At 35.8% G+C, this 20,256-nt stretch overlaps 1 protein-coding gene across 1 annotated transcript; it reads left to right on the forward strand.

Annotated features, from left to right (window-relative positions):
• Positions 1-2,292: 2,292 nt before the first annotated feature.
• On the forward strand, positions 2,293-19,758 carry MYCT1 (MYC target 1). Its single transcript, XM_061130154.1, has 2 exons — positions 2,293-2,458; positions 17,147-19,758. The coding sequence occupies exons 1-2, from the start codon at positions 2,296-2,298 to the stop codon at positions 17,656-17,658; spliced, it is 675 nt and encodes a 224-aa protein (XP_060986137.1). The 5' UTR covers positions 2,293-2,295; the 3' UTR covers positions 17,659-19,758.
• Positions 19,759-20,256: the final 498 nt, after the last annotated feature.

Below are 20,256 nucleotides of genomic sequence, written 5' to 3' on the forward strand. Positions count from 1 at the left end.
ATATTTGAAAATGGCATAGACATAAATACTCACTTCTGTAGATCTCTGCCAAGAAAAATATGAACCTTTTACCAAGCAAATTATATGCACAGATAAGAGCAAATGTTACACACATCTGTTTACAGAAAAGAAAAATATTCCTAGGCCATAAAGTGCTAGAAAATAAATTTCTTCAGAGTTTTGACTGGTTTCTGAACATCTGCAAAAGTGAAAACTGGGAGAAAATCTAGATAAGCATGAAACAATGAAAGGAAATCTCAAACTGTATCCCAGCCTTGAGATGGAGTGAGCCCAGCTTCCGTACAGAAGTCACTTCCACCAAACCAGACTCATCTGCTCCACTCATCTGGTTTGTTGTTTTAGATCAAACGCACTCTATATAACTTTTTATAAAAATATATCCATTTTTGTAATTAGTATGTATTGAATCAGGTAGCCTATAATACAACATGTGCACTTAAAAATAAGGTAGGGACTTCCCTGGTGGTCCAGTGGCTAAGGTTAAGTCTCCATGCTCCCAATGCAGAGGGACCCAGGTTCAATCCCTGGTCAGGGAAGTAGATCACACATGTCACAATTAAGAGTTTGTGCGCTGTAACTAAAGATCAAATAAATAAATACTTTAAAAAACTAATGATTGACAAATCACACAAGGATTTAGAATTCAGAAGTATTTCAACATATTTTCATCCTGATTATGTTTTTCCAGAAATAAGATAATTTTTAATTTTATGTTTTTTATAAATTGTCAAAAATATTGAAAAGTAAAGGTAACAATTAAAATGTGAGTCCTTTTTTTCTGTTTTTTCCTAAGCAAAAAGATGAGTATCTTACTTATTCAATTATATAGAAATAAACCTTAGCAAGAATATTACAGAGATGATGACTTTTCATATTTGCACAGTGGAGTCTCTAAATTTTCTATAACATTCCATTATTCTCCTTTAGGTGGTTATATTTTAATTTCCAATGAATTTAAAGTTGATGCAAATATATCAAAATTTTTTAAATGAGCAGAAACAACTTAATTTCAGAGAATCAGGACTGCAAAAATTTATATGGGATCAACTTCATATTACGGTTTTTCAGATTTTCCTAGAGCTACTCAGGAATATATGATAGGTTTCATGAAGATGATTACTTCTTCACACTAAGTCATATTGTGATGACAATTGAGATGAATGAGAATTGTACAAGAGTTAACTAGAGTTGCTCAAAGATGGAGGAAACCAGATTTTTAACAGCTTGGTGCTGTTGTAAGTGGTATGGCACTTTTATTCCTACTTCCGATGCCTTCCCAATGCTCAGAGAATCCAGTCTAAGTAGTAAAACTTGCAAAGACTCTTGAAATTTTAACTAACCTATGTTTCCCAAGAGGTCTCATGTAATTCTTTCTCAAAGTCCACTTTCCACTATAGTGATATCCAGAATACCCACAGTGTTGTCATAATTCCTTTCTTTGTTGATGTTGCTTTCTGTCTTACTTTTTCTCCAATTGGTACAATTATTTTCATACTGTCATACACAGTACCAAAGTCATCACTTCATCATGAAGAAAAACATAGTTAACCTTGTACACCTTACAACAGAGTGCTTAACAGTCTGTTGAAATTAAATGTTTACATTTAGGTTTCCCCTAATTGGTTTTAAATAGGGCCCATCAAAAAAATAAAAAAATAAATAGGGCCCATCAGTATAGAAACTGTTTTTTTCTCATACTTACACACCAATTTAAAAAATTAAATATAGATTACATTTTAGAGGTATTTATGAGAAAAAAAGAATTCCCTTTTCAAAATCAATATGCAAAATAGAGCCAAAGACATTAAAATTTTAGTAAGAATTGTAAAAAATAGGTATTGGATAAAACTAATTGTGTTGGAACAGACTATGGATTTCTGAAGAGTTCCCCTCCACCCCCAACTTACTATATAAATATAGTTTTTAAACTATACTATAGTTTTAAAACATTGGAAGGCAGTCATTTTTTTTTTCAGTATATTTCTTTATCCAACACAAATTTAACCCAAAGTGCTATAGCTGAGAGTTTGAAGCATCCTCTACATGTCAGTAGGAGATGAGGAAAAGACAGAAAAGGAGTCTCATGTCCCCAAAGCAGATTGGAGGTGGGGGAAAGGTGGGTACTTAGCAACTGAGCTGAGGAAATGACGAGAAGGAAATTGTTTTGTGTCTCAGGAACTGTGTGGAATTCCAAGATAAGAAAAACAGTTGCTAATTTGAGTATAAAAGCAGGAAACATGAAACACTTATTTCCTTTCATGCAAACACAAGTATATGAGAGGTTGTGTGAAAATTATTTTTCTCCTGCCGAACTACAAAGACACAGACTCAAACTTCTTCTGGACACACTGGCTTTTCTTCTCTCTTCTCTTCTCTGTGGATATTATGGCTAATAACACAACAAGTTTAGGGAGCCCATGGCCAGAAAACTTTTGGGGTAAGATTTTCTTTAGCTGTTTTTAATTTAAAATTAGAATGTGGAGAAATGCACTGCCTAGAGGTGATTAAAACCTTGGAAACCTCTGAGCCATTTTACTTACTTTAAATTGACGACCTGAGGTTTTCACAGATTTAGTACAAAAAAATTTGCTCATGTAAAATGTCTGTAAAGTGGGCTGTGAAGTCATTCAAGAAGAATCTGGGCAACAAGATTTTGGCTGGTGTTACAAAATAATAAGAAAATAATAGGAAATGATAATTAGAAAATAAGAATAAAAATGAAAAAAAATGAAAGTCATTGCTGTTTGGAAAATATAATGTGGATTTTGTTGGAAAACTGTTTTATCTTCTGGTTATACAGATTATGTATCTTATTTAATGAACCTAAGAATTTCTACAGAGACTAATTTTAACTTACATTGTCAGTGTTATACTCTTTAATTTCCAAAGTGAATCTAAATAATAAATGTACTGAAGGAATGTGATGACACGATCAAATAAAAAAAAATCATATTATGAAATTAGAGGGAAAAACTGTAACAGAACAAGTTAAGTGGAAATAACAGCACATATAACATTATAAAGAAAACCTATCACAGAGAAAAAGGGAACAATACAAAAGTAGTTTTTGGCTGGTTTCAGACACAACTTCTAGTCAATCAGCAGCAACAGAATGGAGCTGAGGTAAAATCTGGGTCTTCCAAGGCTGGAGACTCAGGGAAGAAGGGCTGAGACTTGAAATTGATGCAGGTGCTTGGGTTTAGGGAAATTTTAAAAATAAAGGGAGAAGTTGGGTTAAATCCAGAAAAAAAATTTTTAAAGGAGATAATGAAGTGTATGAAGAGATCACTTCCCCAAGGGAACTATTTGACACTTTCTGCTGTGATTCCAAAGTATGTTTGGGGAACTCTCAGGTGAAAAATGCTGCCCATTTTTAGGTTAGGGTGTTGCCTGCCCCTAACCACCTACCTGGTTTTCCACCATCACAGAAATTTTCATGGAGAGAATGAATTCTCTTTTTACCATCAACATTTATGTTCATTTCATGTTTGAAAATGAAAGATATTAGTAGATATCCTATTGTAATTATTAAAGAATTAAGAAAAAGAAAGTAAATTATACTTGCATATTGTAAAGAATGCCTTTTGGTAATGTTATTCTACTTTACACTGAAAGACAAGTCTGAATTGTGAGTGTCTTAATTGTATGGATTTCTTACAATACAGTTTGCTGTCCTCCTTTATAGAGAAAGTGAATGTATTAAACAGATGCTACAAAATAGTGAGAATGTGTTTCAACTAAATTCATCATTGCAAAAATGATGTAAAAATTACTGAAAAGTAATTCTTACTGAAAAATTACCTGTAAAAGCCAGATCAATTTTTTTTTCAGACCAAAGTTAAATTTTCAAGTCTGTGTAAAGATTTAAGGGAAAAAAAATCATTATCCACTGATTAAAACATGGAGAATAATCATAAAATAACCCCAGTTAAAACCAGAATATTTAGTGGCAATTTACCAATCTTAAAATAATGTTTTTTTAAGTATAGAAATCTATGCTTAAGAAAGAATTCAAACTTATTGTTCCAAAGATAGTTCTGAGTGTTTCTTTATCTTACTTTGTGAATACAACGGAAAATAGATGGAAATAATGAAAACCAGGAAGGGGTGTTACCTTGATAAGCATTAACAAAGCCAAACAGACATGTTGTGCAGATATAATATTATAATGTTTGATCATGTGGGGAAAATATATAGAAGATCCCATTATTTCTTCTGGAGTAAAAAAAAAAAATTAAGCATAAAATGCAAAAATGTGAATCTATGAAATTTAAAAATTTCCTAAAATATAAATGTTGACCTTTTAAATTTTTATTTACTTTTTCTATCTAAATTGATATCTATCATGTCCACTCTATCCACAAAAATGTTATTTGAAAATCCTGTGAAGTGCAGTGCAGTGCATTGTCTATTACTTCCAAAATCAATTGTCTGCTTATTCGCAGTTTGAATTCAAAAGATAGGGAAAGAACAGTTTAGAAAAGCAAAATTTGTACATTATCAAACCATACAAATTTCCCAGACTTATGCTAAGGCTGCATAAAAAATTGCTTTCCAAATGTAAGTTCCCTGGTTTTCTTTAATGAATGTTGAAAAATTAGATAATGATACTAGGTTATTACCAATAATGATAGCTTACATTTTCTTGATAATCACCCAGTAAAATTTACTAAACGTTGTACAGACATGGCAGTAATTAATGCAAAGGTGATCGATAAAATTGGCCTGAGTGATGACATAGCTGAAGACTTGTATTTCTCACTTTTGCTTTCTTTGATGCATTTCTCTTCCCTGTAAATAACCCCAGTGAAAGCAACAGGAAACATAACCTGTTAGAGTTTGCTGCACTCTGCTTTAATGATATAGTAGACAAGTGTCATTAAACTTGATGAGTCTTTTTGTATTTAGAGTCCTAAGACCATTTGGTTATACTTCTTACCTTACCATGTGTGGTTTCGGCTAGTATTGTGAAAAATTGGAGAATTTGTTGGTTTAGGAATTTGCCTTTAGTCACCTGATTTAATCCTCATCAAATCAATAATGTTTGTCCTAAAGAAGATCACACTCTTGGAGGAGATTGTATGTTCATACATATGCAAACATATGTCTATATGGTTATGGAATATTGCAAGATAACATTCAGTAAAATGGCAATGAATGTTATGAGTTAGAAAGATGCATATGGCAGAAAAGTGAAAGTGTTAGTCCCTAAGTTGTGTCTGACTCTTTGTGACACCATGGACTATAACCCACCAGACTCCTCTTTCCATGGCAAGAATACTGGAATGGGTAGCCATTCCCTTCTGGGGATCTTCCTGACCAAGGGATTGAACCCATGTCTCCTGCATTGCAGGCAGATTGTTTACTGTCTGAACCATCTGATCCCTAAATCCCTCTTAGAAAAAAAAGTGAGGCTTTACCTGTTTCTATAAATCAGATAAGGTTCAAATAGGGAGACAATTCTAGGAAGAACATTGTAGTCATTCCTGTTTCTTACATTACCTTATTAAAGCATTCTTTCATCTGTTTATATATTCAGTTCATTAGTTTACTCAGAAGCATTGACTGACCACTCCTTATGTATTAGGCAATGTGTCTGGTGTTTGTGAGATAAATATGGCAGGGTTGGAGAATTTCAGGAACTTCAGGAAAAAAATGTTATCAGCAAATATACAGAAGTAAAAAACACACAAGCTGAGTTTGCGGAGAACTGAATGACTTGAGAGAGATTGTGTAGTTTTGGCTGTTACCGTAAACGTTTACCTGGAGAAGGGAATGGCTACCCACTCCAGTATTACAGTATACTGTAAAAGTTTGCCTGGAGAATTCCATGGACAGAAACCTGATTTAAACTTGGCCTTCCCTGGTGGCTCAGATGTCAAGAATCTGCCTATAGTGCAGGAGATCTGATTTAACCTAATTATTTTTAATTTAGTTACTTCAAGCTTCCCCACTTCCCTCTTTACTTTCCTCTAAAGCTGGAAAGGGGATGAGGTAGGACTGGGAACTCTACGCTATCAAATGTATTGGAACGAGAGGGCTATTGGTTCTTGGTCAAGTTCTGGTCTCTGCTGACTCTGCCGATGTGTATTTCTCATCTGCTTTAGGGGCATTGCCCTTTTTTCTTGCTTTTACTGCCGAAGATTATTACCATAAAATCTGACTAGTATGATTTGTGCGACATTTGCTAATAGCGTGATTTTTCCTTTCTAGCCTATTAGCTCTTTTCCATCTGTCTCAGCTGGTACAGAACAATGTGGAATGCTCTTCCATAACCTTGGACCTTAGGGTGTTTAGGCTGTATATAAGACCCTTAGATCTGGATATACTAATGTTGATACTTCTTCATCCATACTCTGCTTTTCAGGGACCCAGAGTTTCTCAGAAAGATTTGTCATCTTTCCCATCTGGATCCCAAGAAGTTGGAAATGGATACCAATTTCTCTGGGATTCCCTAAATGAATCTGTAGCTCATTCACAGGCAGAAATGGAGTAATGGCCCCTTATCCAGGACCCTCACTGGTCACATGTATGCATAGCCCTTTTTTGGTCTCCAAAACTTCTCCTCTTCCCACTACTTCTCAAAATTCACTTGTTACAGATTGAATATTTAAGTCCCCTACCCCATTCAATGTTGAATCCTTAACCCCCAGTGTAATGTTACTTGGAGATAGGGCCTTTGAAGGGTAATTGGGGTCAATTAGAAGGTGGGTCCCCCATGATGGGGTTAATGGCCTTATACGAGGAGAAAGAGATGCTGCTCTCTCTCCATTTGTGTGCCAGCACTGAGATGAGGGTGTGGGCTCTCACCAGAACCTGGTCATGCTGGCACCTGGATGCTGGGCATCCTGGTTCCCAGAACCGTGAGAAATAAATGTCTGTTGCTGAAGCCACCCAGTCTCTGGTATTTAAACAGCAGCCCAAGTGGAACTGGGCATGTCTCATGGACCACAGTTTATTTTTCCAACACTGTTCATCATAGTAAAAGGTATGTTCTTGAGTCTTTTAGGCTCTCAGTATTTTGTAACTGCAACAAACAAACAAAAAAAACCCAAAACGTTCTTGTGTCTTTCACAATGTCTAGTGATTGGAGTAAAACAATTTGTTTTCAAGACTATCTTCTATTCTAAGTATTTAATAATCCTGTTAGTAATTCTGAGCACCAGCTTTTTCTTTTTTCTGTGCATCTTTGATAACTGCCTTAATCCTCTCCAAGATAGTTGAAGAGATGGAGGATTGTTAACTGATTTCTTGGGCAATCAAGTGCTGTCAAGGGAAGCAAACCTTGGTTAATAGCTGAAAACTTTATTTCATAACCTGAGAAAAATATGTCACTTAGGGATCTACCCCAGAAGATGGAAGAAGGTTGTTTCTAGAGCAGTTGAGGAGGGAAAAAGCTTATGGGCTGGGCATGCACCCCAACAGTGTTCTTTATATCCCCTCTTCCCAAATAGTAAACAAATACTATGTTTCAAGTGTGTATCTTAATTTGTATTTTAAAAACTCTTGGACGTCTATGCAACATTTCATATTAACAGCCTGCTAATTACTTGCTTTATATCAGTTACCTAGGACGTTTGATTGACAAGTGTTTATAAATGCTTGTCTTTAAAACTGCTGTATCTCAGTTCCACAGACAGAAGGCTCATGATTCATCTCTCACTGAACTCCATGCTCAGAGATTGACTCAGTAGGATGAGGCAGAGCCTAGAAGAATGTATTTTTTAATAGGTTACTGACTTTAGAGCTTCTGCATTTGTGTTAATGATAGAAATTTGCTTGTAGTAGTCTTTTCTTACAATAGCCTTGTCAGATTCTGGTATCAATGTTAGGCAGGTTTCCTAAAACAGGTTAGGGAGTAGAAAAAATTCTATCATTTGGAAAAAATTGTGTAAAAGTGGCATTGTTTATTGTTTAAATGTTTGAAAGAATTCACCAGTGTAATTATCTGTAGTATTTTTAGTAAGAAGGTTTTAGGTGAACAGTCAATGTGTTTAACAATATTGGATAATTCAGATTTCTTACTGATCGTTTGATTACTTAAGGGCACTTTGTGTCTTGTAGGAATTTGCCCACTTGAATTAAATTTCTAAATGTGTTGCCTTAATGTTGTTCATGACATTCTCTGATATACTTTTCTAAAATGTATTATGAAAGAAATATACAGAAAAAAATTGAAGAATTTTGCAGTGAAAATCCATATACTTACTTCTAGATTCTATTAACATTTTTATAATATTCATTTTATCAACCAATCTATTAGTTTATATTTCCAGGAAAATTAAAGATATCTGTATGCTTCCCCCTAGTTAATTTATCATTTATAGTATTAACAAGAATTTAATATTTTAGTTTTTTTTCTTTTAAGGTCAAATGTACATCAATAAAATCTGTAAAATGATCAAAAAATGAGGTGCACAGATCATAACTGAATATTTGCTGAATTTTGATAAATACATACACACCTGAGTGACCCAAGGACCAGTAAAGATATAGAATGTTATCTCCAACCTGAAAAGTTCCCTAATGACACTTCTTAGCCAACCCCATTTACACCATCCCCAGAGGAAACCACTACTATATATTTATTAAAAAAATACCCATGTATAAGTGGACCCATGCAGTTCAAACCTTTGTTGTTCAAGGGTTAACTGTATTTCTATCTTTGTGAGTTCTACTTTTGTGCTTATTTGCTATTACTCTTAGGGAATAGCTCTTTGGAAGCCCAACTCAGTCTAGAATATTTCCCAGAGTCTACCTTCCTTGGTATAACCTGAACTCCAGTTTTTGTGTTCTAAACCTACTGAGATTTCACAGAATTCTACTCAGACTTTTTGCCTCTCTTTACAGATTATTGTGATAAGGGATTTTCTTTTCTCTTAAAATTTTCTCCCTCAAGTTAGCAGTTTGGATATGTCTCTAATGACTATGAGTTAAGTTGCTAAAGCCATGTCACAGTAGCCCGCTAGGCTCCTCTGTCCATGGGATTATCCAGGCAACAATACTGAAGTGGGTTGCCAAGCCCTCCTCCAGGGTATCTTCCCCATCCAGGGATTGAGCTTGCGTCTCTTATGTCTACCTGCATTGGCAGGTGGGTTCTTCATCACTAGTGCCATCTGGGAAGCCCCCTAATGACTACATCCAGATTAAAAAATATATTGTTTTGATCTGTATTTTATCATTGGTCTCAGTGGTTTGATACAGTTGGTTTATCACACACAGAAAGTGATGGTCTACCCTGTTCCTTCTGAACATAGTTTAACTTACCTTCTACTCGAACAGTACTGTTGAATAATTATATTCGTAGTATGACTTATGTCTTATTCTTTTGATCAAAACTATTTCCAAATCTCCCAGATTTTTCATTTGTCTCACAATCCAGTTAGTCTAGTTTCTAGTAATCTAGAAAGAAAAAAGGAAAACCAACAGGGGAAGTTAGGCATCAGAGGTGGGACAGGATGACCCTTAAATAAGGTGGTCAGAGTGGCTCTCAATGAGAAGGTGACATGTGAGTGAAGACCTGAAGTCACCCGTGTCCACAGCTGCATAGAGTTTAAGGAACAGGTTATAATTCACACAAGGCTCTAAGTCAGAAGTACAGATGCTGTGTTTAAGGAATGGCAAAGAGGGCAGTATGGATGGAGATGAATGAGCCAGGGGAAGAGTAGTGAGGGTCACAGATAACAAGGAACAGATAAAGGTGGAACCTCAAGGCGATTTGGGAGAGTTTACATTTTATTATACTCTGGGAGAAATGAATGGTTTAGAACAAAAGAGTGATGTGATTTGACTAACACTTTAGAAGGCTCACTCTGGCTACTGTACTGAGAATGAGCAAGGAGAGATGCAGGAACCAGAGAGAAGGCTATAGTAATAGTCCAAGTCACAGATGATGGTGACTTGGATCAGGAAGGTAGCAGAGTAGATAATGAGAAGCTGAATTCTGGATACGTTCTGACAATAGACCTAATAGGATTTTCTGGGAGATGAGATACGCATAGGAAATGCTTGCTCTTGTTTAAATTATTGTAATTAAGATTTCTTGAACCTTAAATGTAATTATTCCTAAAAACAATTTTTGCCAAAATCTTATTGTTTGAACCATCCTGCTATGTTCTCTAGGGTAATACCAGCACAGTTTACTTCAGTAATAACTAAGTTTAATGACTTTTAAGATTGCAAAGGGTTTTGTGAATTGATCAATGTTCTATTGTCAAAGATAAAATCACTTTTCAGATATCAGAATGATTCAACTCAAGGCCACTAGGTGGTGACATTTACTAAATTTTGATACTAGTGGCCAGAATTTTAAGCACGGATTAGATTTATTGAAAACCAGATTCGATATTAGAATCTTAGAATTGGAAGGCACTATAGTGACCATTATTATTAGGCTAGGAAATATCAAATGACACAGAAAAGCTATACAACCATTAGTAATAATAGCTGTCATTCACTGAGGACCAGTGTACCAGCCCCTTGGTAGTTATATAGACATAAATTATAAAATAGGATAACACTTGAGTTATATGCCATGCCTTACTAATATTAGAGTTTGTTCCTTCTTTCCTTTAAAGGGAGATCTGTCATTTTTAAAGCAACCATTTGATCTTTTTAGTTGCATTATAATTGTTACTTGAAGTAAAATTGTTTCCCCTTGATTTTACATTTTAAAAGTCTCTAATTTTTTCTTGAAATGAAGTTTATGCTAATTTTGGCTATAGATTAATCTTTTAGAACACATTGTCTGAAGAGGCTGTGGTGGAAGGGCTCAGAGGGTATATGCACGGAGGCGATGTACAGGAACTCTTGTAAACCTTAAATGCTTTTATGGGATTTTAAGGTTTTACCTCCATTTAGTTGAAATAAAGTAAGTATGTCTCTTTAATCTCATCTATTATACATGCTTATGTACTGAGATATTCAGAATCCTCCATCAGCCTCTAGTGGTTACACAGGTTTATACACAAAAGCAAGAGCATGTTTGGTCAAAAAGTTTGTTTGGGTTTTCTATAATTTCTTACAGAAAAACTCAAATGAACTTTTTGGCCAACCCAATACTTTGCAGACTTTAGTGTTTATTTTCCCAATTTATGTCATACCTGAGTGAAAGCAACAGCCCCCTAACTAGTGCTAGTTGTCAATATTCAATTATTAAAGTAAATTAAATATTTTATTTATATGCAGTGGGTGGCTCAGATGGTAAAGAATCTGCCTGCAATGTGGGAGACCTGGGTTTGATCCCTGGGTTGGGAAGATCCCCTGAAGGAGGAGATGGCAACCCACTCCAGTATTCTTGCCTGGAGAAGCCCATGGACAGACGAGTCTGGTGGGCTATAGTCGATGGGATCGCAAAGTCAGACACGACTGAGCAACTAACAGACACACACCTATAGCATAAATCCTCTTGTTCAGTTGCTAAGTCATGTCTGACTCTTTGCAACCCCATGAACTGCAGCACGCCAGGCTTCCCTGTCCTTCACCATCTCCCAGAGCTTGCTCAAACTCATGTCTATTGAGTCGGTGACGCCATCCAACCATCTCATCCTCTGTCACTCCCTTCTCCTGTCCTCAATCTGTCCCAGCATCAGGGTCTTTTCCAGTGAGTTGGCTGTTCATGTCAGGTGGCCAAAGTGTTGGAGCTTCAGCTTCAGCATCAGTCCTTCCAATGAATAGTCAGGGTTGATTTCCTTTAGGATGGACTGGTTTGATCTCCTTGCTTGTCCAAGGGACTCTCAAGAGTCTTCTTCAGCACCACAATTCGAAAGCATGACTCTGTTTCAATATAAAAAAACTCAGAGTTTGAGCTGAGGCATTTTTAAGAGTTTGTTTTAGTTGAAACATTATATCTGTGATTCTATATCTGAAGTTGTTGATATTTAAAATTCTCCAGTGGAGGCTGTTGATTCAGAAATGTAATTGCAGAATACATAACACCGCTTTACCACATTTCTCCCAAGTATTTCTATCCGTAACTGGCTACCAAATCTGGTATTAAATCAATACAATTTTATGCATTTCAAGCTTTTCATTTCAGATTAATATTTTCTTACAACACACCAAAGATAAAGAGCTTTTCCCTAATAGGGGTTGTTTGACAATTAAGGGATGTAATATACTTAAGATAGTGCCCGAGACCCTATATTAAATTAATCAAATTAAAAATGCTTGTTACTATTTACCAAAATAATGAAATAAAAATAGGGTTGCATTTTGTAAGCTGTATTCATTCCAACATCAAAATTTTCTTAATCTTAGTTTTAGTGAAACCTTTCTAGCTTAGAATGATAGAAGTTCACATTTAGAATGAGCTTACAGTTTACCAACTAAGTCTCAACTTAATGCATTAGTTTTCTACTCAAAGACACAATAACATTAAAATGAGTCATAATATATCTCTCATTCATCTATTCTAAATAGGAAGACAGAATTTCTGAGTGACTTTATTCATATTCTTTGATTAAAGTGTTTATCATGGTAATCAATTTATGGATCCTCTGGAGCATAAACTACTTAATGCATAAATTCTTCCAGAGACAACTGACCACTTAATAATGCATGATAAATTATTCAGATTATGTGCAATATACCTCACAAAAAGCAGAGGTTGCTAAACTTAACTGAAATATAGTAAAATTAGGTATTTTCCTTAACAAAAGAACCAAATTTAGTAAAATTTCTGGATTCACATACTTATTTGGAAGAAGACAAAAGACTGGATTTTATGAAGTATCTGAGTAGTTTATGATTTTTACATAGTTCTCTTATAAGAGCAATTAAAACATTTTTCAGTGAAATCCAGAATTTAGATAGCTATTATAAACAACACAAAACTTCAAGGAAAAATGTAATGATTATAATACGAATTAAAATTTTATTTAGTAAATCTATTCTCTGATAAGCTACTGTTGCATAAAATGGCAAAGGCAAGCAAATATAAAGTAAGCAGATGCTAGAATTTCTAAAACATTAAAATTTGATCTGATTATCAAATTACTACTATAAAGTAACATTATTATTTAGATTTTAGGAACAAGAGCTTCTAAGCCTCAGTTTATCACTGTTATGCTCCTCAATGTCTTATCTCTAGGACATTAGATGATGTGACACTATGGAATAATTTTTACTTCCTTTTCACTGTGAGACTCCCATGATCAGGTTCTTTCCTAGTCTTACTACAGCTTCCCAGATTAAGCCATTATTATTGCATGCTCGAATCACTGTTTCTCTCTCTTCCCTGCTTCTCTGTTTTCAGTCTACCGCAGATATCAATACCTGCTCCATCTCTGTCTTTCCTATGGGTAACTGCTCAAGCCTCTTCTTCGCCCACAGGGAAGAGGTTGAGCTTCTTGCAGAAGTACTCAGGGCCTTCCATCATCTGACCCACAATCTACTGTGCATAAAGTGGACACTTCTCCACTCACTGCCACATCTAAAGGGCATTTTTCTTACTTTAAGTCTTCTAGAATGTTAACTTCTCTACAGATTATTTTCTTCCCTGCTGTCTCTGTACTTAGCAGTACTTGGTATCTAGTGGGTGCTTTATACACTAACAAATGAATTGATAAATTTCTCTGGGGTGCCTGGTTGCTAATCACTTCTCTCTAAAATTCTCTTCTCACTTTGATTCAGTGCTAGTAATCTTTCTTGTCTCTGTGGGCCATCCTAATTAGCCCTTCTGTGTTTCCCTGGGGTTGACCTCCACCACCTGTTAAATTCTGATTTTCCTGGAAGTTTATTCTCGACTCACTCCTATAAACACATTCCTTTCTTTTAGCAGAAGTGCATTCCTTGGATAGTTGAACTCTCTTGCAGCAATGAAGATTCCGAATTTTGCATCTCTTTAAACTCCGTATTTATTTAACCCTGAATTCCTAGTATACACCCCAGGGACATGCAAATTCAACATCTTCCCAATATGAGGCTCAGCCCCAGTTATACAGTCTCATGTTACTTCCCTGTTTGGATAAACGATACTAGTAAGCACCTATCCACCCTCACCTGCCCACACCAGAACCTGGGAGTCATTCCAGGTTCCTCCTTTTCTCAGGGTAGCGAAACATGGTGTTTTTACTGGCTGACTGTGGGTGTGTGTGTGTGTGTGTGTGTGTGTGTGTGTGTGTGTGTGTGTGTGTGTGTGTGTGTTCGGTTGCTTTTTACTGGTTGATTTTAATTTTTAGAGAGTGGAGTTGGGAGGAATTGCATGTCCTTTGTTTTAAGTTTTCTTTTGTTTTGAAGCATCCTCAGTCTTGCCTCTTTCCTCCTTCATTGTGTGATTTCCAAAAAGCACCTGTCTTTTTCTTTCTTTTTTTAAACAACTTATTATTGAGATATATTTCACAGACCATATAGTTCCCCCACGTAAAGCACACAATTAAATGGTTTTGTTATAGGAGTTGTGTGACCACCACCAGCATCTGATTTAAGAACATTTTGTCCTTCAAAGAGGGGCTTCCCTGATGGAAAAGGGGTAGGCTACCCACTCCAGTATTCTTAGGCTTCCCTGATGGCTCAACTGGTAAAGAATCCGCCTGCAATGTGGAAGACCTGGGTTCGATCCCTGGGTTGGGAAGAGCCATTGGAGAAGGGAAAGGCTATACCCACTCCAGAATTCTGGCCTGGAGAATTCCATGGATTGTATAGTCCATGGGGTTGCAAAGAGTCAGACATGACTGAGCAACTTTCACTTCTGTCCTTCAAAAAGAAACCCTGTCCCCTCTAGAGGTTCCCCCAATTCCCTTCTACTTTGCCCCTTTGCCCTAGACCATCACCAATCTACTCTCTATGTAGTTTGTGTCTTCTGGACATTTCATGGGAGTAGAATCATAAAATGTGTGATCCTTTTGTGATAGGACTCTTCCTCACAGGAAGGATACTTTCCAAGGCTGCCTCTTCCCATTCCTATGTTCACTTATCAGTCCCTTTCGTGATCAGCATGCTCATGTACCAAAATACCTTTTCATTTTATTTTTATAGTATCTCCAGAATTGCCCTTCTTCTCCATGACAACGTGGTGGAAGTATGGGAGATAATTTCTTGATTTCTGTTTTCCATCATTTACTTTTTAGATAAATTGACGTTTGGATATTTGTTGTCTTCTAATTATGCTGCAAGCATGGTTTTGTATATTTTTATTTGGTCATCTTGTTGTTCTCTATTGTTTTTCAGAAGAAAATTTGGAAAATCCTGATTTACATGGTCTCATTGCGTTGGCAGCCCAGATTTTCTATAAGTCCCTTTTTAAGTTCTAAATATTTGGGGGCACTGATAGTTACAAGTTAATTTGGAATTTTACTGTATTATCAATAAGGCTAATTTTAGGTTCTGAATGTGCTTATTGCTTTTTCCAGATAAAGCCTAACTCCATGAAACTCCAGTCTCAAGAGATTTCACTTTAAGGCCATGACTCAATATTAGATGAGAGACAATTTTGAAGAACAATCCTGGGTCTAGAAGATCTGTCATAAATCATCTTGTATTTCAGAAGTCATCTTCCTGTTATAAAGGATTCATTGCTTAGATTTGACATAAAGAGTTGTTTTAGAGATTTGATACAAGCATTTTTGATAACTGTAAACATTCGACATAACAAATATGGTCTTTCCACAGGAGAAAAACATGACAATATAAGGGAGAAGGATGCTAAAATAGATCCAAAAATTAAGGAACAATGAATATCTTTTTTATCTATTAATACTGGTTTGTTTTGTTATTTCTATATTATAGGTTTGGGGCATACTGTCATAGACCATATTAACAAACTGGAGAGCAATTTTGTTATCATAAAATCTAACTCCTTCATTTGAAGAAAGTAATAAAATAAGTGAGTCTAAATAAATTTTTATAAAAATCTCACAGAATGTTAGGAATAGAGCTGAGTTTGGAACCCTGAATCAATTAACTTTTGCAGTGTAACAATCCACCCCATTTACCTAGCTCACAATTCTGTGGGTGGGCAACTTGGGCTGGGATCAGCTTGATGGATTTTCTGCCGGTCTTTTTTCATGAACCATACTCAGTTGGTGGGTTGACTGTATTTAAAATTCAGTGCATACTGAGTTTTCCAAATAGAAAATTCTAAAATTATATCCAGGTATTGGGGGAAAATATACTGAAATGTGTGGAATTTGAGTGAGAACAACAGATTTCGGGACAGTGTGAAAATCAATATGGTTTGTGGGTTAGATCATGGGGTAAAGAGTCGGGGGTGTGTGTGTGGTGGGTGATAAGGGTGGAGGGATCTTCTAACATCCAGCATGTCTTTCCAGTCAATGCAGGGCTCTGCTACCCAGTTTCATTCAAGAATATGTTTTAGGTCACAAAAAGAAGCAAGAAGGTATTTGGGAAAGGCATTTTTCCCTCCTTACAACAGGAAATCTGGACAAATTCTGTGAATTGGAGGATACTGGTATATAGCAGAGATTCCATGGAGGTTTGGGGACAGGAATTTCATGATCGCAAGGGCATGATAATAGCATGAAGCAGCTTGGGGACCAAGAAAGAGTTCAGCAGTCTGTATAGCTCATGTCATCAATGAGTCAAAGGTAAAGGTCCAGGAGTTCTGGAAATATGACATAAATGAGTCAGCCAGATGGCTCCAGTGGAGCACTTCCTGTCTCAGAATAAGAACAGGAAATGAGGCATCATGCCACCTGCAGGGTGGGAGACACTGGTGGGGATTGGAAAGGGGACAGAGGAAAAGGCAAAGCCAATGTGACTATGAAATTCTTTATCGATTTTTGGCACATTGGTTACTACTGTAATTCAAAAGGAAGTAATCTTTGGATTATATTTGCAACTATAAAAATTTATGAGCTAAATAAAGAGCCTTTTTTCAAAACATGAGACTTTTAAATTATTAATTTCTTAAAGATAAGAAAATATTGTAAATAATGTGGAATGTTACAGCTAAAAAAATGTTATTTTACATCCTTTATTGTTTTTCTTTGATAAATGGAAGCCTATCAGCTTCATTTATTTATACCCACCAACACCATCTTCTATCTCCCAAAATTCAAAATCTAAGTTAATCACATATTCCATAGTCCTCATTTGCATTTTGCCTGTATATTTAGTTGAACACCTATCTATAAATCATATTGCCTATTTGTTTTCTTTGTTTCAGAGGATGTGATAATGTCCTTCACGGTATCCGTGGCAACGGTACTTGTAACCGGAGGATTTATTTGGGCTTTGTCTGTCTGTTTGTCTCGAAGAAGGGCCAGCGCCCCCATCTCGCAGTGGAGTTCAGGCCGGCGCCCCAGATCTTCATATAGCCACGGCCTCAACAGAAATGGATTTTACCGCCACAGTGGCTGTGAACGTCGAAGCAACCTCAGCCTGGCGAGCCTCACTTTCCAGCGACAAGCTTCCCTGGAACAAGCCAATTCCTTTCCAAGAAAATCAAGCTTCAGGGGCTCAACTTTCCACCCCTTTCTGCAATGCCCACCACTTCCTGTGGAAACTGAGAGTCAGCTGGTGACTTTCCCTTCATCCACCACCTCCTCCACCATCAACACTTCCCACAGCCTGGGCCGTCCGGATTTCCACTGGTCCAATAACAATCTTCGGATTGGCGTTTCAACACCACCCCCACCTGCCTACGAGTCCATCATAAAGGCTTTCTCGGATTCCTGAGTAGGGTGCTTCTGTTTTTGTTTCTTTCTTTTCTTGTTTTTTGTTGAAGGGAAATTACAAATAGGCAAAACAGAATTTTGAGGACATGGCCCAAATGCCTAATGAGCTTCCAAGCTGAAATGTGCACACACAAGTTGGACATCACAATGTAAAACAGATTTCCTTTTTTTTTCTCATACACAAAAATAATATTTTTCCAAATAGTTATATATTTATGTATTTTGTATTCAACATGGGAATTTTTAAAGATAGTGATTCTTACCTAAGAATCAGCTGGATACAGTATATATATCTTTTAGACTAAAACAAAAACTTTGGATTTTTGTGGTTTGCAATCTTCACTCAATGTCCAATATGACTATAAAGGGGGAAAAATTACTGTGTAACTTAAAAAAATTCCTGTCTTAAGGGATTTTAATTTAACTTTCTTTAGAAAGACAAGTGAATCATTTGACAATCTTGGATTTTTAGTGATTTTATGGACATGAAATGAAGGAACATAGGAGATTCTAAAGTTCCTTGATTTCACTCATTTGTGACAAGTGAGGAAATCACGCAAAGGAAGCTGAACTCAGTGAGTGTTACAGAATACTGCAATTCTGACACTTATTTTCCCCCCGACTCCTTTTGTGATTTTCCCAAGAACAGTTATCCACCTCACTGAGGCAAAATCCTTGCATTTACTCACTTGATGATTTGACCTTTCTTTACTGTTTTCATTATATTGTTAGAAAAACAATAGCAAATCCAATTCATTTGATTGAAAAACAAACTTTAATACCGAGTTTACATTTTTCTTAAGGGATAAACTTTATTTCTTACATTTAAATCTAGTAATGGGGAAAGCTTGTTACCTAAGGATTTTCTGTAACTTCACAGACAAATAAAGGAGGGCTAATAGGGAGAAAGTCTGTTATCCAAATTAGATGTTACAACCATGAAGAATCTTCCTCCCTGGATGGGCCCATCAGTCATCATCTTTTATTTACTTCTCTATGGATTTCAACCTCAGCTTCTGTGAAGAGTCTTTGTACAAAGATGAAATTATGCCAAATGGTCCTTGGTGCAGACAATTATTTAAGGAGTCTATATCCACAAGAAGCCACCCTTTTAAAGGAACAGAGCTTCAGTGACCAGAGATGCCTGGCTGGTCTTTTTCATTTAAGGACATGAGTTCCCAGAATTATTACTCAAAAGACCTGGGGTTTGTTTCTGATATAGTGAATATTTAGCTTATGTTGCTATTTCTTCTCTGAACTCTGGGATTTTCCATGAAGAAAAATGTCCTCTCATGATAGTTTCTGCAATGCAGCAGTCCCAGCTAATGGTGTCTGAATATGATTCAATGCTGTAATAGATATTTACACAATAAAAGATTCTGTATAGCATTTTATTTTTTTTTTTAGCTTACATTTTCCACTGCTCCTCAAAGACAGTTATGCTTAATGATGTCTATAGTAAATGTCTATAAATAGATACTTTCTAATGCAATATATCTGAAAGGAGGAAGGAGGGGGGAAGGGAGGGACAGAGGAAGGAAGGAAGGAAAGAGAAAAAAAACTCAAAAGATAGCAAATTTGTTGTAAGTTTATTTAATACAAACTTAGTTATAGCCACATAAAATTTCAAGAGATCTTTGCCTGTTGCTGTTCAGTCGCTAAGTTGTGTCCAAGTCTGTGGGACCCCATGGACTACAGCACACCAGGCCTCCCTATCCTTCACCATCTCCTGGGGTTTGCTGGAAATCATGTCCATTGAGTCAGTGATGCCATGCAACTGTATCTTTGCTTGTATGCCATCTTTAATGTCTAATATGTGAGGTAAGCAAAGTATATGGTTTTTGTGTGGAATTTATGTTGAAAATAAAAGCTGCTTCATCTCTTTCAAATAAAACGAGAGCAAAAATCCTCTGTTGTATTTAACCATCTGAAAGAATTATTACCTCCTCCCTCACCAAGTTATGAAATGATCAAAATGAGTATCTTGTAAATATTGTGCAATGTATAAAACGTGAAATTAAAACAAAAACTGGAGGACTTTTCTTAATTGTAACTATTTTATTTGAAATATTTAGTTGATTATGAAATAAAATTAAACTGATGTCAATTTTGATTCAGAGTTTATTTATTGAATAGCCTGTGATTATTTCCTATTTATTTGGTATTTTAACTCAATCAAGATCATTCTCTAAAAAATGGGAAAAAAGATCATTCTTTATAAACTATTCCAGAGACACAAACCTTGTTTTATCTAATAATATATAACAGAAAAAGGGTAACATCACGAAGAAAAAAAAACAGAGTCTTCAGTGAATTAATATAGATGAAAAATAAGTTGTTTGTTAAAAACATGAATTTAGATTCTTATCTCACTAGATAAACAATTCCAGAATTGTTTAATTAACTTTTTAAGAGAATAAACTTTTTGAGATATAATTTACTTTTAACGTTATATTAGTTTTAACTGTACAACATAAGGATTTGATATATGTGTATACTGCAAAACGATCACCGTAGTCCACTCTAACATCCGCAGCCACACTTAGTTACTTGTGATGAGAATTTTGAGGATCTACGCTCAGTTCAGTTCAGTCGCTCG

Source organism: Dama dama, chromosome 26, assembly GCF_033118175.1.
Source record: "Dama dama isolate Ldn47 chromosome 26, ASM3311817v1, whole genome shotgun sequence".
Taxonomy (NCBI): Eukaryota; Metazoa; Chordata; class Mammalia; order Artiodactyla; family Cervidae; genus Dama; species Dama dama.